Genomic DNA, 24,555 nt, shown 5'->3' on the forward strand with positions numbered 1-24,555 from the left:
AAGAGACCCCGCGACGCCCGCCCCCCGACCGCCATCTTCCAGCTCAGGTAAGCTCAGAACGAGAACCTGCCCGGGGCTAGACCGATTCCGCCCGGCGACCCACGTCACGGCACCACGAAGGCCATCCGGCCCAAAACGCATGCGCGACGAGCGGCGCACCCACCCACGCGGCCCGGGCCCACTGCGCCGGCGCGAGCGCGGCGCACGCTCCGAGGCGGCCGGAGCCCACTGCGCCGGCGCGCGGAGCGGTGCATTTTGGGACATGTAGTTTCCCCGCGGCATTGTGGGAGTCGTGGTTCGTGTACCGGCGGCGAGCTGGATCTTCCGTGGCCTGGAGTTGTAAGTGGATGGTGTCCGTGTCTGCCGAATCCTGACCCGAGACCCGGCAGCTCTTTGGGGGCGCTGTGGAGTTCGGCGACCCGCCCCGCTTTTGCACTTTCTCTGCAGGACGCTCTCCAGCGGGCCCCCGGGGACCGCGGGGTTGACAGCGGTCATGTCCCCCCGCCCCCGCAGAGCGTCCTGCCTGGCTAGGTTGTCCAGGCGCCGCGAAATCGGCGGATCCGGCGCCGGGGGCGGCGTGTTGAGGCTGGCACGCAGGCCGAGGCGGGGGGGGACCCAGAGGTGGTTCCCGCCAGAGAGATTTGGGGGCGAGCGAATGCCCTGGAATGTTCTGTAGAATGGGGGGGGGGGGAGGGGAGCAGTGGTCACCCTTGGTCCTCATCCTCTGGTCTGAGCGGGGCAGGCGTTGCTCCCAGGTATCGCGGCTGTAGCGGACCCTGGCCCGGCTCTCCGGCTACGGAGGAGCCGAGGCTCAGCCCGTCGCCCTGGGAACCCCGGCCGACCCGGGCGTGGGGCTCAGAGGTCGACCAAGTGATACCCAAGGTTCAACTGGAACCCTCTCCTCCCCGCACCTACCTCTACTTCAGATGACTGGGTGAAGGGTTGGGGTGAAAACGGTAGAGACGGGGAATGAGAACGGCTTCGGACAATTCAAACTAAGGACACAGCCTAATGAGTAGCTGTAATGAGACACCCAGAGACAGACAGACCCTTGGGTGTGTTAGGTGTGCCAAGAAGAAAATTGTGGACTACACATTGTCCATATTGCTGTAATTGGCCTAATCAAAATAAGCCACTGGCTCTTCTATTTTTTAGGAGGAATCTGGCAAAGGAGAAATCAGGATATTTTTGCAGTGAAGGAAAGAGAACTATTTCTTCCTAAGCCATTATTATTTTGGGGTTTTAAGCTAAGACGGTGGATAGTTCCAGGGGAAGCTTAAAACTTCCTGCACTTCACAGATTTTATGCCTCTCAAAATTGTCCCCGTCTTGTTGGCTTTTGCAGTTCAGCCCTCAGATGCCAGCTGCCTCCTGGTTCTAATATTGCATCAGGTGTACATATGGCAGCAGAGCAAATAGCCTGACGATATTTTTAGCTTTCTCAGTTGTTCTCATTTGCTGAAGTCCTGCAGGGTGCTACAAAATTAGCTGAGTTGGAGCCTGTAATTTAAGGGAGATGGAGAAAAGTTATCATTTGGAGGCAGTGGGTGGGGATGAGTTTGATTGATTTGCCCTCTCATCTCCCACCCTCAATGCACTCCTTCCACTGCTTTGCAGATGGACTTTAAATATGTCTCTTTCCTAAAGAGATTGAATCTTATCACTCTAGATATGATGTTGAGGCAGCTGCCAGTATATTTTTAGTTAGATTCTGTGATATCAAAGAGAGTGGTGACTTAGGCATTTCAGTGTTACAGCGTTGTTCTTTGGATTCAGGTTTTTAAAATGATAACACTTTGGTTTAGAGAGGCTAATGGCTTGCCCCAGGTCACATGCCTTGCCATTGGTGCCACCAAGAATACAGTCCAGATCTCCAGTTCTCCTGCTTGCCCAGTGGTGGTTCTTTATACCATACCCTGCTGTCTCACTTCGCCCTGGATGCCACTTGCTTATGTTCTGTAGCTTGACATGTCCATTAGTGGAAAGAGGTATTTATCGTAACAGTTATGGTTGATAATTTGTTCAGTGCTTTTCATGTGCTGAACATGGCGCTTAGATGATCCAATCTTTGAAGGAGAATTTACAGACAAGGGAGCTGAGGCTTAGACAGGCCCAGTGACTCGTACAAGGTCACACCGCTAGTAAACATAGTACATGTTTACCAGAGGGCCAGACCACTGGGCATTCTTTTTATTTCCCCCGTAACCTTTTTGGACCTATTCGTGGTCCTTGACCTTGGGAATTAATATCTTACCAACTTCAATTCACTGAGTATGTAATTTGGGCTCAGAAAATGTGTAGGGAACAGCCAAACCTGTCTACTTATATCTGCAGGCAACTCAATAAAAGCAGGAGTTGTAAAAATAAAATTTGCACAGCCTTAAACATTTTAATTTACAACATGGCTGATTCCTGAGATTATTAGAGATTATTCAAAGTGAAAATTCCAGCAACGGGTTATAACCTGGTAGGAACATATTTCTCCAGTGCAGGGCAGAATCTGCTGCTACTTAAAGACAAATAGGCCATATATACGTGAAGGTAATAAGCACCTTCAACCATGGTCATCGCATTGAAACAGATTTATGGTGTAAAGTCCTGTTGGTAGCTTATCTGACTTTGAAAAAGTCACGGGGAAAACTTGGCTATCTTGTGCCAACTGCCAGCTTGTTTTCAAGATACTATGACCTTGAGTAAATGAGGTCTGAACTTTTTCTATTTAGATGTTTTTGTAAGTGAAAGTTTTAAAAACCATCTTCCCTGAAGTTTATCTCATTAGCCCCATTCTAAAGGCGTGTGAAATTTTCTGCTTTCTTGATTCTAATTGTAAGTACATTTAAAGAGAAGCATCCCCATGATTTTTTACTGCAAAGCTCTCTGTCTGCATTAGGATAAGACTCTGGGGCCGCACTGGATGAGTTCGAATCTCAGTCCCCACCGTGACTCTGGACGTGTCACAGAAACTTTGTTTCCTCATCTCCAAAGTGTAGACGGTAAACTGCACCTCCTGGGGCTGGTGTGAAGACGAGCTGAGTTAACGCATGTAGTGCACTTCAGCACAGCCGGGCACAATGAAGTGAAGCTGTGACTATTATGCTCAAGGTCGCCGAACTGCAAAAAAAGTAGGGGCCCCAGAGCCCATCTAGTTGACACCCCCATCTTCATTTGCAGATGGGACGGAGGCCCCCGGAGGGAAGTCACTTACCAGAGTATGTAGGCTCTTCATCCAGAGCTCAAGTCTTCTGACTCTTGGGGTGTCGTATTCTAAAAATAGTGACGTCGGAGGCCTCAGAGCAAATCCTGTGCTCCAGCCGTGTCCCTGCCTTGTCACTTCCTGCCTCACCTTCCCCTAGGTCTCCCTCACGTTTTAGAGGGGATTCTAGGTTTGAATGGCTTTCTTAGGATATTGTGTTCCCCCATCACTTATTCCCTTCCCTCCAGATACTTAAAAAAACCAAGATTACCTGAATTAACACTCAGACGACCTGAGAAATAAAATGACACTCATCCACAGACCAGCTCTCGTTCAAGGCAGGGGGTGGGTGGAAGAACAGATTCTGGACCTGGGCTCTTGTGTCTACAGATGAATGGAATGGGAGCGTACGTCCCCTCAGGAGCAGTGCCGCCACCTCCGCTGGGCTGTGCTCCCTTCCCCAGTGAAGTGCAGCCAAGGACATCTTTCTGCCCAGCAAGAGGCAAGGCTGTCTCGACCCTCACCCAGGCCTTCTGCTTTCCAGCAGGCTCTGGTCACCTTGTTGGGGACGCTTACCCTCCTCTCTGCAGAGCTTGCCGTCTTTGTTCATGGGCCTTCTCTCCATCCAAGAGAAGTCTTCCTAAGGTGGTCTGCGCTAGAAAGCCCACGCTAACCTGCTTCTCTTCCCCACCAGGACAGTGAGACCTGCCGCTCCAGCCCCCTCTCCAACTTGCCTGAGTGGAGTGGCCCGCACTGACCAGGAGGGAACTCCCAGTTGGCCCAGCATGAACTGGAAGGTAAGAATACCATTAAACATTTATGGCTTGGGGTTTTTCTTTCTCCTGATCATAAAAATTCAGAATAATAGTTCTGTAGGGATGGGTTGATTGAGAAGAAAGAAAAGAAGGAAAAAAAGTAGATTAAAGCAGGAATCCTAATAATATGTAATATTTTAAATGAAAACAGATAAATGTACATTTATTCGCCAGACTTTTGGAGGAAGGCTAGGCCTTTTCTTTGAGAGGACATCGACTGCCCTCAGATCTGCCTCACCTTTCTTGCAAAAACCATGCCTTTGAAGTGTCACCTATAATTTCACACTTTGGTTTCTTTAAAGTGGATGAGTAAGGATCTGATGAGGCAATCTGCATACAAAATCTTTCCTGATTTTTTTTTTTTTTTTTGCTGTACGCGGGCCTCTCACTGCTGTGGCCTCTCCCGTTGCGGAGCACAGGCTCCGGACGCGCAGGCTCAGCGGCCATGGCTCACGGGCCCAGCCGCTCCGCGGCATGTGGGGTCCTCCCAGACCGGGGCACGAACTCGCGTCCCCTGCATCGGCAGGCGGACTCTCAACCACTGCGCCACCAGGGAAGCCCCCTTTCCCGATTTTTATGCTCTTCTTCCCTAATCTTTTACATTTGTGTTGCCAACAGTATCATTTTTTTCCAATTCAAACTGAGTCTTTCAAAGCATGCAACTTAGTTTTCATGGAAGCAGACTTTCCTTTACATAGTCATAGTTCATGAGTCTCGTGTTTAAATAAATTATCTATTATAACATCAAGTGCTACTTGAGTAAACTGGCTGCAGAATAAACACAACTGACCCCTGTAAAACCTTAGATGCAGTTGGTGGGGGCAGCAGTTCAAGGGCAAGCAAAGAGTTCCCTGTTAGCCGCGAGCATTCAGAGGGCTGTGGGCATAGTCAGCACGTCTTAGAGAGGGGAGTGTCACGTTACCTCCCGGAAGGAGATGGAGTGGGGTAGGTTGGAGGTTGGCTGAGAGAGCAGTCACGAAAATAGATGCTTTGAGAAGTGTCAAATCAAATCAAAATCATGTATCGTCTCACTATCCAGAGATGGCTACTGTTAACAATTTTGGTGTATTTTCTTCCTGTGCTTTTTCCACATATATGTGTAATGTGTGTATTTTCAAACTTAGCATCTCATTGTATGTATTTTTTCAATGATCATAAGCATTTCCTTGTTCAGAACAGCCACTGGCTTTCATCGCAAGACGTGGAAAGGTCTGGAAGCAGGATCTGGGAGGCGGGAGAGGACAGACCCCCCTCCTTCCCCAGTTCCATGGGGCTTGGGGGGCCCTGCGGGAGTGCTCTGGGGACTGAGCCTGGTTGAGATTCAGCAGGCGGAGTGAGCATTCTGTGCAGGGCTTGGAGATGCGGGAGCGTTTGTTTCGCCTGTGTTGGGGTTCCAGCGCTGCCAGTAGAAAGGCTGGGAAGGAAAGACAAGGCAGTAAGAGGGTGTGGGGTAGGGGAAGCAGAGAGCAGTGTGGGGTGAGATGTAGGGAAGGCTTTTTAGCCTCTGCAGAGCCTGACAACAGGCGGTAGCTGGTACCAGAGGCCACGTCAGCCAGCGAGGGTCAGACCGTGTGCTTGGTGCTGCGAGGCCGCAGCGTGTAGCACGACCACCTTGAGGACTAGTTAAAATATGGATTGTGGCCCCGTGCCCAGAGTTTCTGATTGCGTAGGCCTGGGGTTAGCGAGTTCCCAGGCGATTGTGATGTGTACCGGTGAGGCACTACGCAGAGAACATTTTCTTTTTCATTGTGGAGTGACATTGACCCACTTGACCACCCGGGGCCATTCTGCTCGTCACAAAAGGAGTCCTTTCCTGTGTCAGCAGCAAAATCTGCCTGTACCTTCCCAATTTGGGGCAGACACCCAGCTCCAGGGCTGCCAGGGAGCAGCTTCATGTTTAAGGGGGGGCGCCCTTCCATGTAGTGTCAGAAAGGAATGGCCTCTCCTGCCCTGATTGCGGTGACCCCCCAGGAGGCTGAAGGATTATGGAGCCCCCGGTGAGTCCTGTGCTTCCCTTTCTAGCTCGGTCGGCCTGTGGCCATCAGCGACAGTCAGCCCTACCTGTGTATTAGTACTTTAGCAACAGAGTGTGTTTAAAAAGTCAGTCATTCTCATGACACAGGTATTGGGATTTTGTTTAAAAAATTGTTATAAATCTAATCCACCCAACTATATTTTACTCATTTACTTCCTTGAAGATTTGCAGGTTTGGGGAGTTAACGTGAGGGGTTTGTTGGAAATCAGAGGAGGAGATTGAACACGACTGAAGATTTAGCAAAACCGTCCAAGAGCGTTGCAGGAACAGGGGCCCTGAAACCTTTCGCTTTAGCCCTTGTGGTGTCCTTGACCTCCACTGCCTCTACCCGGCACCTTCGCAGTCCCGAAACTTCCGCTTCTTGTCACCTTCTCTCCACAGCCTTTAAAAAGAAAGTAAATACTGAGACCACTTACCTGGGTCCATTTGTTGATGTGTTTCCATTTCAGTGGGTTTCTAACTTCTGGTTGCAATGATGTACATTCCTGTAACTGCCACAGCTAAGTGTTGGGTTTAGGTCACAGGAGCCATGGGCTGTGATGTTGCCTCGGTTATAACAGGACTACAGAGGCTCATCCATAGAGATTGAGAGAATTGGAAGACAGTAACTTTTACCAGAGTAAGCCAGGGTTCGGTTAGCCTGGAAAGTCCTAGTGGACGTAAAAAGAAGTTTATATCTCCAAACTGGTGATCTTTGCCTCCAGGGAGGTACAATTTAGCAATCTTTTCTTTCTTAGCTGGCTTCTAAACATAGAGCCAGTCCTCATCCCTAAAATGTGAGCCTTCAAGAAAGTAGAAGAGTTAGAGGGTAACTGGGGGGAGGTCGGGGAGATTAGCCATAGGTCTGAGGCAGGAAGGACCTGGACACCAAATCAGGATTCTAAGCTGCTTCTACTTATCAGGATAAAAGGTTTCACTCTTGTAACCTTTTTAGTCTTTTATACTGTTGCCAGAGTGAGCATTCTGAAGTGCATAGGTTGTGCTTATTCTTTACCTTAAAATGATTTTGTGGTTGAAAACCATTATCTAGTTACTCAGAGTGTTCTTGGGACATAATTAGTTGATTTCATTAATTCCACTACATTAAAATCAAGAATCAGTGGAAAGACAGCTGGCGTAGGGGCTGGAATGTTCTGTTCCAGCTCTGGCTTCCTCATGAATTAGCCGTGTCACGTGGATGGGCCTCTCAACTGCCCTGAGGTTTACTTTCCTCGCTTGTATAACAAGGTGTAGACCAAGTCGTCTTGAAAATCCTTTCTAGCCCTCCATGTCTGCGAGCCTACTGTTCTCAGCTAAAGGTTTCACTAACTAGTTTCAGATGAGCTTTAGTGAAACCATTGGAGGGAGGGACTAATGCACTGTCCATTGCAGAGTCTCATTATACTGGTGCTGCTTATAGTAAGTGATGTTTGGCATTTAACCTAATCGTTTCATTGGACTAAATCCTACCTAGTCCTCTAGCATCATGATCTCTCAACGAAGGCATACCTTTTCACTTTATTTGGGAAGGAATTTTTTTTTTTTTTTTTTTTTTGCGGTATGGGGGCCTCTCACTGTTGTGGCCTCTCCCGTTGCGGAGCACAGGCTCCAGACGTGCAGGCCCAGCAGCCATGGCTCAAGGGCCTAGCCGCTCCGCGGCATGTGGAATCTTCCCAGACCGGGGCACGAACCCGTGTCCCCTGCATCGGCAGGTGGACTCTCAACCACTGCGCCACCAGAGAAGCCCTAGGAAGGAATTTTTAATCACACAGAAAGCTCATAATTATCACTCAGGTCATACTAATCATGTTTACAAAACTAGTATAGTATTTGCCTTGAGATACCTGTGATATACAGAATTTCATAATAAAGCCTGCTGGTGCAAAAAGTGAGTAATTCCAACCCCTGGTTATTCCCCAGCCTTCATTCTAGCCAATGGGTTAAAACTTCCCTCCGACAGGAAATTATAGGAACAATAAACAAGTAGCTAAGTTTTAATGTTTTAAGTTTCATTGTATTTTATTTATATTTTTATTTTATCTTCAAATACCGGTGCTCATGAGTAGCTGGAACCAAGAGAAAATCGTAGCATCCTCTAAGGGTGGCGAATTCAGAAGGAAGTTTGGTTCCAACCTCCCTTTGCAGGTGAAGCAGCAGAAGCTCAGGAAAGTCAAGTGACGGACCCAGGTCGCACGGTCTGTCAGTGGGTCAGTCAGCGGCACAGCTGGGCTGGGACCGATCGCCTGGCTCCGGCTTCTCGCACTGGACCGAGCTGCTGCCTCAGACGCAGAGGGCCAGGTGGTCGGCAGCGTGCAGGGTCAGGTTGTAAGGGAACAGAGTTGTGACACCCGCCGGCCGCTGGTGGGCCTCTGCGAAGCCAGCAACAAGGGAGTGACGAAGGGCACCTGAAACTAGACTGTCAGTGACACGGGGACAGGGACCGCGTCTGTCCTACCTCAGTGAAGCTCTAGCATCTAGTGTAGTGCCTGCTGCGTAATAGGTGCACAGGAAATGTGTGTTGAATGAAGGAACATGAAAGAAACCTTCCTTATCAATTATCGATCATCTAGGATAGTTTCTTTCCTCTTTAAGGTTCTCGAACACGTGCCCCTGCTGCTGTATATCTTGGCAGCGAAAACATTAATTCTCTGCCTGGCATTTGCCGGAGCCAAAGTATACCAAAGGAAAAAATTGGAAGCAAAACAGCAAAAACTGGAAGCTGAAAAGAAGAAGCAGTCAGAGAAGAAGGATAACTAAAGGGAAATCAAAGGTACTGGGACTTTGCAAATGCAGACTGCACAGTGGGTTAGGGCGGGCCTGTCCTTGCATGTGATAGTTCAGAGGATTCCGGATCCCTCGGTCTGAAGGCTGTGGGTGAGCGCGGAGCCCCACCTGTCACAGGAGATAGCACAGCCATGTATAAGATGCGGGGTGCAGGTCCTGACCCTTGAGCCCCGTCTGCTCGTGAGCTGCAGGGCACGTGTGATTAGTCCACGCCTCTGCTCTCAGCCTGCGCTGGTTCCCTCTCATTGGGAGCAATGGTGCTTAACAGGATTTGGGCCCCAGGACTCTTGAGAATATCATGACAGTTGTGGACCTTCTCCCTGCAGAAGCTCACATACTAGAAACACCCAAATTGTCCATAAAATTGCAGACAGGGGTGGGGAGGAAGTGGGGTCACAGGTCATTTAAGACCCCTGCCTGTACCTAAGATTAAGAAGCCCTGCTAAGCTCAGGATAATGCCTCCTAGGTATGGCATATAAATCCCTTCCCAGTGTATCCTCACCCCGGTCACGTTTGCCCCCTTTGCTGCCTCTCTCTAGGCTCCTGCAGACCATTCCTTCACCACGATAAACGTTCATGCCCCTTGGCCTTTGCTGGTTGGTCCCCTGGCCAGAGGGCCTTCCCGATGACCGCCTCACTGGGCACAAAGTCTTCCTCATTGTTGTAGCCCAGTGCCTGTCCCAGAGCACAGGGGGTGCCCCGAATGTGTTTGTTGAGTTAAGGCACCAGGAAGTTATTAAACACCCCCTTACAGATCGAATTTAGGACAATTAGCAGTTTCCTAAATTCTGTTGTGCTCATCTAGTTTCATCACTTCTCAGGTTGAGTTCTATGCTTTTCTCTAAAAATCAGAGGATTCAAATATGGTAGCAGAGAATTCTAGGTCAGTGGTTCCCAAACTTGGCTAATGATCAGGATTTGCCTGGGGTGCTTGTTAAAATGCAGATTCCCAGGGTCCAGCCTCAGAGAGATTCCATTCTGCCTGTGGTTGCATCTGGCACCTGTTCTTCTGAAAACGTTTTAGGTGATTCTTATGCTGTCTTCTCAGCAACAGGTCACTGTAGGAACCACTGGGTTGGTGACCTCCAAAACCTCTGTCCACTCTGAGACAGGCTTCTGTAGACGTGAATTCCCTTACAATACTCGTAGACTTGTTGAGGCTAAAAAGCATACTTATGAGTGATAATTATAATGACGTATTGAATGATTGTTCTGGGCTAGCATTTTGCTGAGCATTTCACATACAGCGATGTTACTGACCACTCCTGACGACCCCGTGTGGTCCATTCAGATTGACAAATGGCCCCCACTGTACATGGTGCAGAACAGAACCAGAATTGAACCCAGGTCGAAAGGTCAACCCCAGTGTGTCACTCCCGGTTGCACGGTGTCCTGGTCCTGAATGCCGAATTCAGGGAGGGAGCTGCGGGAAGCGCTCAGCTCCTGTTCCTCACCCCAGAGGAGGAGACCATCCTCTCACTGGTCCTTAGTGAGCTGGATACCCTGCCAGGCCAAAGAAGTTATTGTTAATGAAATTGTGCCTTTTTTAAAAAAAAAAAAGATGTTTTATTGACTGAAATTCATGAGTAGGCACTAGAGTGGGGAAAGAGGGAGCACTTCAGAATTGAAACAGGTGAGGGAAGGCAGTTTCCATTGAAACGTTGATGGGATTTCTAATCCGTAGAGTCATCATTTTGTGTGTTAACCGCAAAGAGAAAGAAAAGATGAGGCGTGAGGTCATAAACGCCTCTTCCTTCCCACAGACTTCAGTAGAGGCCCGTCAGTGAAGTAGGGATGGATGGCTTGTCCAGCTGAGCCTAGAACTGACCAGGGCAGTCCGTTTCCCATCCTAGGCTGGCAGCTTATCAAAGCTTGGCCTGGAGCCTTGTTTTAAACAAAAGCGATTTTTAGACGAAAGGAAATTGTGATGCTAAAACTTCATTCCTTAATAGATAAGCTTCAGTGGTTTCTGTTTAATTGTGAATGGCTGAACATAAAGGTTAATGCTGAACAAGTAAAACAATCACTCTTACTCTGTGAGACATTTCATACTTCTCCCTTTGGTCTTCCTTTCTAGATTTTGTAATTTAAATGTCAGCTTGAGTGGACTCCGGCTGAGATGAAAGATTTAATTATTGAATGGTATGTCAGAAGATAAACTCCCAGCCTATAGTCTTAAAATGATGTGAATTTTTCTGTGCTTTTAAAAGAACCAGTATTTTGTTTACTAAAATAAAATAGCTTTGTAAAAAGGGTGTCTCTGGTCTTTGGAATAAGCCAAAGTATGTGTATGTCTCTCTCTCCTTCTCCCTCCCTCCCTCTCCCTCCCTCTCTCTCTCTCTCTCTCTCTCTCTCTCTCTCACACACACACACACACACAAACACACACACACACACACACACACCCCTCTGTGTAGTGAGAGGAGGGAATTTTGCATTTCCAGCACCTCCTAGCCATGGGTACCAGATCACAGGTGCACCTCCGCAGACGACAGGACCGTAGCTGTCGCATCAGCCTGCTCTCCCTCACCCACCCCTCCGGCCCTCCAACCTGCTGCCCCAGTGCCTACGCTCCTTTCCTCCTCTTCTCTCCTCCGAGCACTGCGGCTCTTTCTTGTGTTTTCATTGTTGGGGGGAGGGGCTGTTCGCTGCTCCAGGAGCATCGTGCCTCTGCTGACCTGTGAGGTCCTTGCAGGGAGGGGTACGGGTTGAGACCCTCCTACCCCGGTGGGTACCAAGTCTAGGAGGAATTGCCTGTTTGTGAGGAGGAAAGAGGATCCCAGGTGTGCTTTGTTCTCTCCCCACCAGTTTGCTTGTTCCGATTTGCTGATATGAGATGGAGGGCAGGACATGCCCAGCAGACTGTAAGATTTGAGAGGAGTGGGGTCCATAAGTCTTTTGACTCAGCCCCTAACCGATTGAGGTCTCTATCAAAAGGCTCCTGTCTTTTCACTTCTCTCAAGATACCACAGAGGATGGGGAATGAGGCAACGGTAACCAAAGCCACAAGTATGGTGGAATGTTTGGTCTCGTTGCAGGCAGCCACGTGGAAAATCTGCGCGAGGGCATGTTAGTAGATACTCCCCCTACCTCAGCCCGGCCCCACACCATCCTGGCCCAGGTTGGCAGAACTTGGAATTTTAAGCATGAGGAATAAAGGGAATTATATTTTTCTTAAGTTTTACTGTGATTGCTGGCTGCTCCTAATCACAATTTAGAAAACAGAATTTACACAGAATCAAAGTTTTAAGTACAGGAGACTTTGACTCTACAAGCGACAAATCCCAAAATAGAAGGGGACTTTCCCTCATGCTCGCACCTCAGCCTCCCTGCAGGATGCTGCTCTGGCCTTTGCCTGGGAGCCTCGCTGTGGCCTGGGTCTCGTGCAGCAGGAACAGATGACCAGAGCAGAGGTGAGATGCCCTGCGATCTCTGCAGCCTGGCACCCTCGCTTCCCTGACCTGCTCAGGTAGGGTCCAGAGCTGACCCTGGGCCATGGCCTAGCCTCCTGCCTTTGTCAGGGTGGACTCTGCATCCTGGCGGGTGACCCACCCACCCTGCCCTAGGCTCCTGCGCTAGGGCTTCGGCCTCTACTTCCTCACCTCTCTGCAGGATGAGGGCATAATGGGCTCCCAGCACACCTGGCATCACACCCACTACCTCTGGGCACCCTTTCCTCATATGTACTTACACCTATGTGCCTCATAAATTCAAGGGCAGGGGATGAGAGAGAGATGAGATGAGAGTGGCCTTGGCTTTTCACGGAGACTCTATGCCCACCTAGTAGATGCTCAGGTTTATTTTAAACACAGGTGTGTTTCTAGGCTTTGGGATTTAGAACTCAGTTTTGGAATTGGTGGAACATCTGGCCGTCTTCTTGGAAAATTCGGTAGCAGATCATCTAAGGATAGGAATAAACCATTGACCGCACCCACAGGTTTTCTGTAAATGGAGTTTTGGGGTTTAAGTTAACCTTTCTGATACTCTCTTCTTCCACTAGGGGGAGATAATCACTATAGTAAGTCCCCTACATACGAACGAGTTCTGTTCTGAGAGTGCGTTCGGAAGTTCAATTTTGTGTGTACGTCCAGCAAAGTTAGCCTAGGTGCCCAACTAACACAGTCGGCTCTATAGTACTGTACTGTAATAGGTTTATAATACTTTTCGCGCAAATAATACATAAAAAACACGAAAACATTTTTAATCTTACAGTACAGTACCTTGAAGAGTACAGCAGTACAGTACAACAGCTGGCATCCAGGGGCTGGCATCGAGTGAACAGGCAAGAAGAGTTACTGACTGGAGGAGGGAGAGGAGGTGGGAGATGGTGGAGCTGAAGGGTCGTCAGCAACAGGAGACGGAGGGCAAGCTGCAGTTTCACTCACGCCTGACGTTGATGGCACAGGTTCTGGTTCCTTGCTGGAACCAGATGCATGTTTGCATCTTTGAAAGTTTGAAACTTGAAGGTTTGTATGTAGGGGACTTACTGTAGTTGGAGTTATTGATACTATTCCAACCCTGTGTACATGTAGTCAGTAGATTTGTAGCTTGACTTTAAATAAGTGGTTGGATGCCTGAACACCTGGGTGGATGGAGTGATTGGTAAAGCCCACACCCAGGACCCCATCTGACTGCACCTACCCAGCCTCTCTCGGGACCATAACTGAGAACGATTCCATAAGACCACCGTCCCTGGGCAGCTGAAAAATGTTTCAGAGAAGGTAAACTGGAATCTATGGCTTCCACGCACAAGAGAGCCCCAGGATCCCTCACACAGATCATATTTCATCTTGTTAGATGGGTTCCTAACACGTTTTTGGTTTTTGAGCTTACAACATACTAGAATCAGATATGAAGAAAGGCTGTTGGCGGCAGAAATACCTCAGAGCAAGAGAGACGGTCTTTGAGCAGCACACCAGGCCTGAGAACTCATCTGTACGATCGCCAAGCCCACACCAGGAACGCCACCCATCATGACTTGTTCATGATGATGATTCTAGTCATTAAGGAAAGGTGAAACTGTCTTTATATACTTTGCTTAATGAGGCAGAGACGTACATAATATATTTCAGGAACTGAATATTTCAAACAAAAAATCCCGGGTGTTTGAAAAAAGGTCACCTCTTGCCCATCTGTCTCCACGCAGCCTTCCCAGCCTCCTGCATGGGCCGGGCCTGCACATGCGCAGTACTGCGACTCAGCCGACTTGAGATCCCCAGCGGTGCTGAGATACCACAGGTCTCGTCCTTGTCGGAGGGAAGCTACGGGTGATGGAGAGTCTGGAGGGAAAAGAGGATTGAGGCTGGGTTCTTTAATGTGAGCACACACGAGAGGCTGTTTAAAATGCAGATTCCTGGGCTGGGCTCCAGACCCACGGCATCAAAAGCCATGCGGGAGAGACCAGGAATCTGTGAACAAATTTGAAAACCCCAAGGGGATGCCGATGAGGTGGTCCTTGAATCTCCTTTGGAGCCTTAAACGATGGGCGGAGGGTGATGAGCCAGAAGCCCGGCTGGGAAGGAACATCTGGAGCCAGTAGGCTGGGGAGCAGGGAAGGAACGTAGCTGCGAATCCTTGTTTAGCCCTTAACTCTTCCTCCTGCTTTACATCCATTACCCCCAACATGTGTCACCGTCCCCGTCTCACAATAAGGAAGCCGAGGCACAGAGAGGTTAACCTCTCTGTCTAAGGTTCCCCAGCTGGCAAGAGGCAGGGACAGGATGTGGACCTCGCAGTTCAGCTCTGGGCCTGTACTTTTCACTCCCGTGCAAGGACAGGGCAGGTGGGCAGGCGTTCTTGTTTTTCCAAGTCGTGGGTCATCAAGTCTTCAAGACGACACGCTGAGGACAGAGGCCAGGCTGTGGGAAGTGGGGAGGGTAGGAGGAAATAGAAACAGTGCCGTTTGCATCCTAATTTCAAGTGTGTGTGTGTGTGTGTGTGTGTGTGTGTGTGTGGTCTGCAAAGTCAGGAAACAAATTTTTGTCTGAGCAATATGTTAATTACACATAACTGGTTAGCTTTCAAATAATTGGCTCAATATTTCCCTTGAATTTCCAGATGTTTTGGACACTCTCTAATGTACTGATTGTACCTTTCAAAGATTCACAATTAGCCCCATGGAATTAAATTTGGAGGGACTTCACGGCGAGCTGATTATTTAAAAATTGTCAAAGAAGTTCTCCCAACTTTGCCGCCTGCTGTGCACCTCAAAGGTGGGGACAGAGACATTGGTAGCCTTAGGGGAAGGCAGGGTTGAGGGAAAGGTTTTTCCAGAAGGAGTAAGCTTGAGCAGGATCACAGGCTGAAGGAGATGCGAGAGGAAAAGGGAAGGAAACCTGGCCGGGCTGGAGGTGGGTGGCATCTGGGGGCCGGGCACTGAAGGCCCCGGTAAATGCAGGGCGAGGAGATACCCAGGGAAGCTGTGCTGGGTAAAGGCCTCGGTTTCCCCTTTAGCTTGAGGCAAGTCCTTCTGCTCTGAGCGCGGGAGGGATGCTGGGTGCGGTGGGCAGAGCCCGAGGACCTGGGGTCTGCAGTCGCCTCTCCCCTCTCCTTCCAGGGCAGGGGCCTGAGTCGTGGACTACAGCTTCCTTCAGAGACTGCAGGGCCCTGGCTGTCACCAAGTCTGCTGTGGGGAGGGTGGCTTTTGCCCCCATGAGCCCTGCTGGGTGACACCTTTGTAACTGCCTGCAGTCGGGCCTGGAAAACCACACATGGGTTTTTAAGCAGGAGCTGGACTCCTTGGTGGGAAAACTTATGCTTCCCCGCCCTAACCTGAAAACCCTAACCCATCGCCCTGCTCAGCACCCTTCAGTGTCTTTCCTTTCCTTCTAGAATAGCCCAAACTCCTTCTCATACAACACGTTGTTTTCTTTTTCCATCCTGTCCCTTCCACACTTGCATTCTTCCTTTCATTCCACTCGCACTGCTCCCTGCCCGCCACACGCACACTTGCACACACACACGTGCACTCACATACCCCGTGCCCTGGGAAGTGGGTAGGCTGGGCACACTTGACCTTCTTCCTGGGCTGGCCGTCCCCTTCCCCCTCTACCCACTGTGATGAAGTCCCTGCTCTTCCTCTGGCCTCGGCTCCAGTTTCACCTCTTCCTGCCGCTCTGCCCCTGACTCCCCAGCCAGGCCCTGGACTCTGAGCCCTCACTCCCCACACCTCCAAAATCTCACTGACCGAGAGGTACTCCACACCACCAACCTGACTGCCTCCAGGGCCCGAGCTTACTTTCTTTGGGCCCCTGTCCGGGCCACATGTGACAGGCACATAGAAGGTGCTTGAATATTTGGTGAGTGGATGAATGGTAACACCCAAAGGAAGGGGATCGGGGATTTTCAGCTGGCCACATCACCACCCAGAATAAAGACTACTTTTCCCAGCTTCCCTTGCAACTAAGTCTGGCCAATGAGATTTAAGTGGAAGATTTAAGTGTGAGACTTCCTGGAAAGCCCCTTAAAAGAAAAGGGATGAGCGCTTCTTCCTCCTTGTCTCCTTCTCTGCTACCTGGAATGATAATGCAATGGCTTTTTCAGCAGCCATTTTGGACTATGAGGTGACTTTGAGGATGGAACCAAGTCTAGGACAGTAGAGGAACAAGATAAGGCCCTGAGTTCTTTATGATCGTGGATCCATCATATTAGCCCTAAACTGCCACCTTAGCATTTCTTGTTTTGGTGGGGGATGGGAGGGTACCTTCTATTTTGTTTAAATCTCTGTGGTTAGGTCTCCACTACTCATAGTCTGACCTAATCCTAACTGACCCATAGAGCCAGCTAGAGAGGGGTGTGAGAACTTCCTGATAGGAAGACGTGGATTCTAGTCCTGACCCTCCTGTCACTACAGGTGGGCATCCCTCCAGGTGAGTCAGTTACCAACCGACTTTGTCTTCATTTGTAAAATGAGCTTAACGATCACTGCCCTGCCTATGTACAGGGTGGGTGTCTAAACTGAATGAGGTCAAGTATATAAAAATGTTCTGTACATGTAAAATGATTACAAATGGAAGGAGTGTGTACCACCTGTGGGGATGGGGGGCCAACTCGGTCCCCTGATTGGCCAGGTGCAGCTCGATCAACTCAGTTGAGCCTGGACCTTCCTTGAGTGGTCAAGGCCTGAGCCAGTGGGCGTTCAGCTCCATTTGCCTATTTCCCTCTGGGCTCTTTCCAGGGCAGCGCATTTTCCAATGCCCCACCTCCCAGGGGGAGCCTGGCCCACAGGAAGGGAGTGGGCATGTGGTTGTTGGTCCTGATGAGGACCAAAGTGGATGAGATGTTCCCTCAGCCAACCTCTCCGAAGGAGTCAGTGCCACCGACATCACAAAGGGTCTTCCAGAGGATGTGTCCACACCCACAGGGCTGCTGGGCCTTGTCACCCACTGTTTATTTCATACAAGTGCTGCTCCCCAAAAGGTTCCAGGCTGTACTCACCATCCTCGCTGTCCACACCACCAGAAGAGACCTCTTATCCTTAATTCCCTAACCTATCTCAGACGGTCTTAAAAGCAATGCCAGAGAAAAGAATTTCCTTTGATCAAAAGACACATCTTAAGATGTGTCTACTCTGATTACAACCCAGTGATAAAAAGCAGCAAGAATTTGCCACAAAGAGTGAAAAGGAAATGAGGTCAGCTACAGTAGATGTAACTGTGGATGCGCTTGCTGGAAGCCCAGCCTGCACTGCAATAACAGGAGCTCCAGTTTATTGAGCACTGAGTCGAGGCTGGTCATGATGTAGCGGCTTGGTGTGTGCTAAGTGTTTAAAGCCCTCAACTCTGGTTTATGAATGAGTTCATTGAGCCTCAGGGAAGTAACTTGTCCAAAGTCTCATAGTTAACAAGCTGGAAACTTCTGATTCTAACGAGATCCATCCGATTCCCAAAACCCCGTGTACTTTCCATTATTTTCTCCTGGAAGTTTCCATGCTTGGCATAAAGCAGCATTTCTTAATTACGAGTACAATATTATGTAACTCAATTGCACATTACCCGTGGCCCTTTGATCTCTGGTTATACCAATGTTCTCTTTTCCCCTACTTGCTTTCTAATGATTGAACAAGGCCTCAAAGGAATACAATCCTAACTCGTTTTATTAGATCGTCTCGGTTTTCCAAGAAAAATAGCTCCTGTTGGTCTATCTTGTTCATCTGATAACCCAAGAACCTCCCATTTTTTTTCTCACTGCAAAATAATGTGTCTTTAAAAAGTACCTGCCTCTAGCTCAATATTGTGCTGAAGCATATTTTGTTGTGTCCAATTGGAGGCAGTCACTTTGCCAGATGATTGTCTGATGTCAGAGGCAAGCCTTACACCGTGTTTCAATAACCAAGCCAAGCGTGGCAGCTGGGCACATGGGCTTAGGATCTGACTGGCTTGAGTGTCTCAGTCTCCTCATCTGTAAAATGGGAAAGTGATAGAACCTACCTGAGAGGTTGTTTTGAGGGTGAACTGAGCTGCTCGTTAGTAGAGAGGCTGTGTGAATAACAGTTCTTCCTGGGAACTCTGGATTTGAACCTCAGCTCTTCCGCACTGGAGCGGAAGAGTTACGTATCTCTCTGTGCCTCCGTTTACCCTTCTGAGAAATGGAGACAATGGTAGTTCCTACATCGCAGACTGTTGTGAGGATTAAGTGAGTTAAGCGTGTATAGCTGTTAGTGCTTGTCACTACAGAACTCCGGACAGGTGTGAGATAAATGCGACGTAAGGGCAAAACGTACTCACATCCCCAGCCCAGGCTACTGACACTGAAGTCACCAAGGAGGTCTGAGTCCTACTACTTACCCCTAAGGAACATAAATTCTAAAACATACATGAAACAGGTAGTGAAAAAAACCACACAAAAGTACCACATAGTGGACTTCCCAGGCGGTCCAGTGGTTAAGACTCCCCGCTTTCACAGCAGGGGGTGCAGGTTTGATCCCTGCTTGGGGAACTAAGGTCCTGCATGCCGCAAAGCATGGCCAAAATATAAAAATAAAAAATTTTCATAAAATAAATAAAAGGTTTAAAAATAAAAGTACCACACAGTGAGAGCCATTTCATCAGGGGTAACTGCCAGTGGGAAATGCAGTATTTCAGCTGGCAGAAGAAAACCTTCTTTAGAACCTGTGCTCAGCTGAATAACGGTTCCTAAATGTATCCAGGTCTGAATCTCTGGAACCTGTGAATGTTACCCTATATGGAAAAATAATCTTTGCATGTGTGATTAAATTAAGGATTTTGAGATGGTGAGATGATTCTGGATTATCTGGATGGGACCTAAATGCAGTCACATGTGTCCTTATACGAGGGAGGCAGAGGGAGATTTGACACAGAAGAGGAGAAAGTAATGTGGCCACAGAAGCAGCAATTGGAGTGATGTGGCCACAAGGCAAGGAAGGCGGGCAGCCACCCAGAAGCCACAAGAGGCCAGGAATGGGTTCTCCCTTAGAGCCTGTGGAGGGAGCGTGGCCCTGCTGACACCTTGATTTTGGCTCAGCGGAACTGATTTCAGACTTCAGGCCTCCAGGACTGGGAGAGGATAAGTTTTTGTTGGTTTAATACACCAAGTGTGTGGTAGTTGTCACAGAAGCCACAAGAAACTCATACTGCACAGTCGGCTGTAAAGTGGGAGGTGCAGCTGAGAGTGTCTGGTTCCCAGTGGTTGGAGGTGGTGAGTGTGATTCATCTGCAGATAAAATGCATAATAACAGGATGCTGCAGAAGTCCACCGCTTAGTTGCTGAAAAGCACTGAACATCTGTTTTCTGACGAAGTGTTTCTAAATAATCCAGGGAGTTTCAGGAAGGAATTAGGGCAGAAGACAAGCAAAGAATCTGATTTTTCTGTGCTTGGCTACCGGGAACCTGGCCTCACCATCTGATATATAGGCAAGTCTGTTGGGAGTTGGTAGCAATTTTCAGACGTTGTTTTTGACATACCCCAGAATAATTACTTCTATTATAAAATTACTGCCTGAACATACATAAACAAGTGTGAATTTTGTGATATGTTTAATAGGAGGCAGGGCTTTTTTTTTAATAAAAGTGAAAAATACCACCACAAATCCTTACAGCCACCATTAGCAGCAGCCCCAGACTTTAGGGTGCAGTTGTACCGGCCACAGGTGGCTTAGCAACCAGGGCCCCGAGATGCAACTGCATGACAGGTTAATGACCTCCCGTTGGGATTCTTGGAATTGGAATGGGAGACGGATTGGATAAATGGGTTCTGTAGACCCTCCTGTTTACGTCACCTATTCACCCACCAAGTCCAACTTGAACCAATCACTGTCATAGCTTTCCAGGTTCCTTATGGGGACCACCAACTTGCCTGGAGGATCTGGATGGGGTTTCACTTCCTTGGATGTCCCTTGCTCACCCTCTGCCTCCTTGCTTTCAAGCAATGGAAGGGAAACAGCCTGTTCAGCCACCATCTGGACCACATCTGTTGATGGCAAGCCGGCTCCCTGGGGATTATTTTGGTGGACTGAAACCGGTAGGCACACTAGTGAATTTCAATTTTTTGTGAGCACACTCTTGGTTCTCTTTTTTTCCTCACACAACCTTTAACTCTGTTCATCTCTGCTCACTTCCAAGCTCCTTTGGGCTCGCTTAACTCTCATCCTCTCACTGACATAATAGCCCTCAGAGTGGCCTTAACCAGATGAAAGTCAAGATCACTAATTTACCAACAAGATTTAATGAAACCTTCAGCAAACCATAAGCACTTTGCCAATGCCCTTAGGAAGCAGTCCTCACAGCATCCCTGTGAGGTCATTGTTGGAGTATCTTTGGCTGCAGTGGTCCAGAATCAAACCCAACAGAATTGGTAAAGATCATGCCCACAGAACAGCCCTCCTGTTTGTTAGAGGAATCGCACTTAAGAAAATTTACCAAGATAGTAGTTTTCCCATCTTTGTACTTTGTTAGTTAGTGTTCTCCATTCGCTTGGGTTTATCCTTTCAATCCCGTTGCTAATTAAATCATTGAAGAGTATATACTGGTAGGAATAGACACCATCAATGGACTGCAAACAAAACTCCTTTCTGTTATTGATGATAAACCATTTCAGAGAAGACCAGGCTGAGTCTAGAGGGTTCAGATAACTATAAGGGGAAGGCAGAGAGAGTAGTTTATGGCCATAGGACTTGGCCACCTCAGGACAACATGTGATGTTAGTTAAGTTAATGACTGATGGGACATGGGCCTGGGCCTCGGATTCTTTGTCTTCCTTTGGCTTCATCTCATCCTGCCGCCTTCTCTCTTTGACCACAATGGTGCACTGCCCATAGGTCTTCTTTGCCACATCACAGAACTCAGAGAAGAGGCTGTCTTCTTGTTTGATGCATAACTCATCCCTTAGGAACATCCGATATTTCCAAGGCATCCATCCTTGACTACCACCGGCGTGCACAATACACCAAGTTGGAGTTGGCATGAAATAGCCATCACTAAAATCTTCCCCTGTTACAAGACTCTCAGGGATATCAGTTTCCCCAAAATATACAGTTGTAAACCCATCATATTGCAGTGTTCTCAGGGTTTTCAAATACTGGAGACATTTTTTCCTCTTCATGCTATTGAATAGATTTCTGATAATAATGTTTCTTAAAAGAGGTTTTGCAAAGTGAGGCATGGTAGCTCTTCAAGTGTTTTTCAAAGCTTGAGTGTCTCCATCTGCAGAGATCTGGCAAGAGTGGGATGATGACCTCATAAAGGGCTTTGTTACTGCTGAGCTGGTCCCATAGATACACTTTAGATTTCAAAGCATCATGAAACACACAGTCAGAACAATTCCTTTCTGGCTTATATGACGTGGGAATGGGAATGGCAAGCCATCCAAGATGTTACTTTGACATTGCATCTGTAGTAGGTCTGGAGAGAGATTGGCAATTGTATTAGTTTGCTAAGGCTGCCGTAACAAAACAGCAGAAATTTATTTTTTTCACAGTTCTGGAGGCTAGAAGCCCAAGATCAAGGTGTCAGCAGGTCTGGTTTCACCTGAGACCTTTCTCCTTGGCTTGCAGATGGCCACCTTCCCCCTATGTCCTTATTTGGCCTTTCCTCTGTGTCCCACGTGTCTCTGTCCTATTCTCTCCTTATAAGGACTCCAGTCCTATGGGACTAAGGCCTACCCATATGACCTCATTTTACCTTAATCACCTCTTTAGAGACCCTGTCTCCAAATATAGTCACATTCTGAGGTCCTGGGGGTCAGGGCTTCAACATGAGATTTGGGGGAGACACAATTCAGCCCCTAAAGCAACCTTTTAACAGTGATGAGCCAAGTTCCTGACTCATTTCCACTTAGGTCATGAGGATGGAGTGTAATATATTTGTTCATTCAACCATTCTGAGTACCTACTATACACCAGGCATTGTGCCAGGCCCCAGGGGTACAGTCATGATATGTCCGGTGAGGCCTAGACACATATATGGTTTATGTCTGTGTACACATGAACTTAGTGCCTGCTGCCTGTCCACTTTCACAATCAAGAGTGGCTTTTCCAGGTGGCAGAAAGGGTATGGCAAACAGCGAAAGAAAGTCAGCCTGCATACCTGTCTTTCACTGGGGCTGCCAATTCTTCAGCTAATTCAATACCCTGTCTACAAAGGACTTTAATTTTATATACTCAAGGCAAAATGACAGTTTACTTCAAACTCTAGCAGCCTCTTTAATTTCCTTTGTATTTTCTTGTCTCCTTAAAGATCTTTCATAAATGTGAATAATGGGTTCCCTCAAATGAAGATGTGGACAAACTGATTTATTGGGTCCTTTTCTCTACTGTTGAATGGATGAAGATTTTCTTCCCACAAAGTTTTCTTGGGACTCAAGTTTAGGCAATGCCAGACAGTAGGACTAACCTAGCATAGTAAAGTTAACATGAAGCCTGCTCTCCAAGCAACTTTCTCAGAGGCTAGAATCAGTGGGTTTGGGTTGATAATTGTGGCCGTTTTCTCTTAGAATTTTTCTTCTGGTGGCAGGAACCATTTTCAGACCAAATTTGATATGGATGCTAAATATGTAGAAGTGTGGCTGCTCGGTTGAAGTGGTAATGGTGGTCCTAGAGCCCCCCCCTATTCAGACACCCCTTTCTGCCTGCTCTCCCACAGGACCCTGTGGCCTGGAGCAATGTGAAAACATTATGTAATACAATGAAGTCAATTCCAAGACAACAATTCTTTGCTTCTCTCATCCAATCTTCAGTTATGTATGGATATGAGGAACATGCCCAGAAGTGTAGAAGAAAATGTATAATGTTACCTTTGTGTAAATATATGTGTGTGTATAAATGATAAAGAATATATATACTTGCTTGCATTTTCAAATATAAACAACAGAAGAATAAACCTAACACTAATTAAAAATGCTTACCTATAGGGGAAGGGATAGAACAGGAAGGAGGAAAAAAAGTGAGAAATCTTTTCTGAATGTATCTTGTTTTATAGTTTTGACTAGAAAATGTAAACATTTCACATTTTTTAAAAAAACAAGAGTGAAAAAAGAAAACTAAAACACAATGATCTCTAAAACGGAAACTAATGAACCTCACTATTTATCATGTCAGAAACCAAAACAAACAAACAAACTCAGTAGCAATGTATACTCCTACAGATTATGGTCTCTCAATATTATTTCCTACTGAAGGAATCAGGGGTCCTTTGATTGTAGGTCTGGGGAAGGAAATGGGCAAGATGAGCTTGGGACATCTTGTCCAGCCTGACAGAAAGGAAGGCAACAAAGACCACAAGCATCCACCCTCACTGGCCCAGGGAGAGGCCAAGCCTGCATCCGGGCAGGACCAAGAAGTAGCCTGCCAGGCAGCAAAGTGTGTGGGGTCTGGACTCAAGCAAAGCATCGCACCATGGGCGGCCAGAGAAACTCAGAGAACCCTTCCCTTCACTCCTTCCCCTGATGCTATGCCTTGTGGCTCTCCCCTTCTTGACTTCAGGTGCTGTTGGGAGACACTAAGGGCTTGGGAGAAAGAACAAAGCTTCACCTGGGTCACGTCCCACTTTGGAGAGTGTGCAGGGTGGCAGAAGGACCGCCAGGAGGCAGTAGGTATACATCTCCTTGATGACTTATAAGGCAACACCTTTTAAGTACCTCCCAGGACTCAAGATAGAACCTTGCTTTCCCAGAAGCCTCACACCCCACACCCCTACCCAGTCACAACCTTCTCCCTTGGCCCTAAGAGTCACTACTATCTGCTTTTCTAGAAAACATTTCTGTACTTCTTTCTTCTCCACTGCCTGGGTAAGGGATATTCTAAGGTACAATGCTGTCACATGTTTAATTCATTGAAATGAATTTTGTATAATTGGGAGATCAAGTTTGTTCGGTTCAAAGACGGAGAGTAACAGAAATCTTAACTCAGTGTGTAAGTATTAGTGTGGTTCTGTTGGCACACCTGCCACAAATTGTGCTCGTCACCAAAAGGGGGGAACGTTTGGAAACTGGTTTCAGCAACTGTAACCTCCCCCCACCAAATCCCATAAACTGAAAGAGTTGCCGCACATATACACAGATGTGTGTTTACATGTGCTACTTTGAGTCTTATTCCACAAACTTGGTTGTGCAGGAAACATTATGCTTATTTTATTGTTGAATTTAATTTTATTTTTTTTATACAGCAGGTTCTTATTAGTTATCTATTTTATACATATTAGTGTATATATGTCAATCCCAATCTCCTAATTCATCCCACCACCACCCCCTGCCACTTTCCCCCCTTGGTGTCCATACATTTGTTCTCTACATCTGT

General features: G+C 47.8%; 2 protein-coding genes across 3 annotated transcripts; one reads left to right on the forward strand and one right to left on the reverse strand.

Annotated features, from left to right (window-relative positions):
- Positions 1-301: 301 nt before the first annotated feature.
- On the forward strand, positions 302-22,974 carry SMIM11 (small integral membrane protein 11). Of its 2 annotated transcripts, none has more exons than XM_079704446.1 (4): positions 302-339; positions 3,887-3,989; positions 8,614-8,791; positions 22,904-22,974. In XM_079704446.1, the coding sequence occupies exons 2-3, from the start codon at positions 3,978-3,980 to the stop codon at positions 8,776-8,778; spliced, it is 177 nt and encodes a 58-aa protein (XP_079560572.1). In that variant the 5' UTR covers positions 302-339; positions 3,887-3,977; the 3' UTR covers positions 8,779-8,791; positions 22,904-22,974. The 2 variants fall into 2 exon arrangements, with proteins under 2 accessions (XP_079560572.1, XP_079560571.1); XM_079704445.1 differs by lacking the exon at positions 22,904-22,974 and adding an exon at positions 10,884-11,039.
- LOC307053340 (uncharacterized protein C21orf140 homolog) lies at positions 20,670-21,425 on the reverse strand (the record flags this gene model as incomplete). The annotated part of the gene is made up of 1 exon (XM_079704714.1): positions 20,670-21,425. The coding sequence occupies one exon, from the start codon at positions 21,423-21,425 to the stop codon at positions 20,670-20,672; it is 756 nt and encodes a 251-aa protein (XP_079560840.1).
- Positions 22,975-24,555: the final 1,581 nt, after the last annotated feature.

This window comes from Hyperoodon ampullatus (assembly GCF_949752795.1).
Source record: "Hyperoodon ampullatus genome assembly, chromosome: 5".
Taxonomy (NCBI): Eukaryota; Metazoa; Chordata; class Mammalia; order Artiodactyla; family Ziphiidae; genus Hyperoodon; species Hyperoodon ampullatus.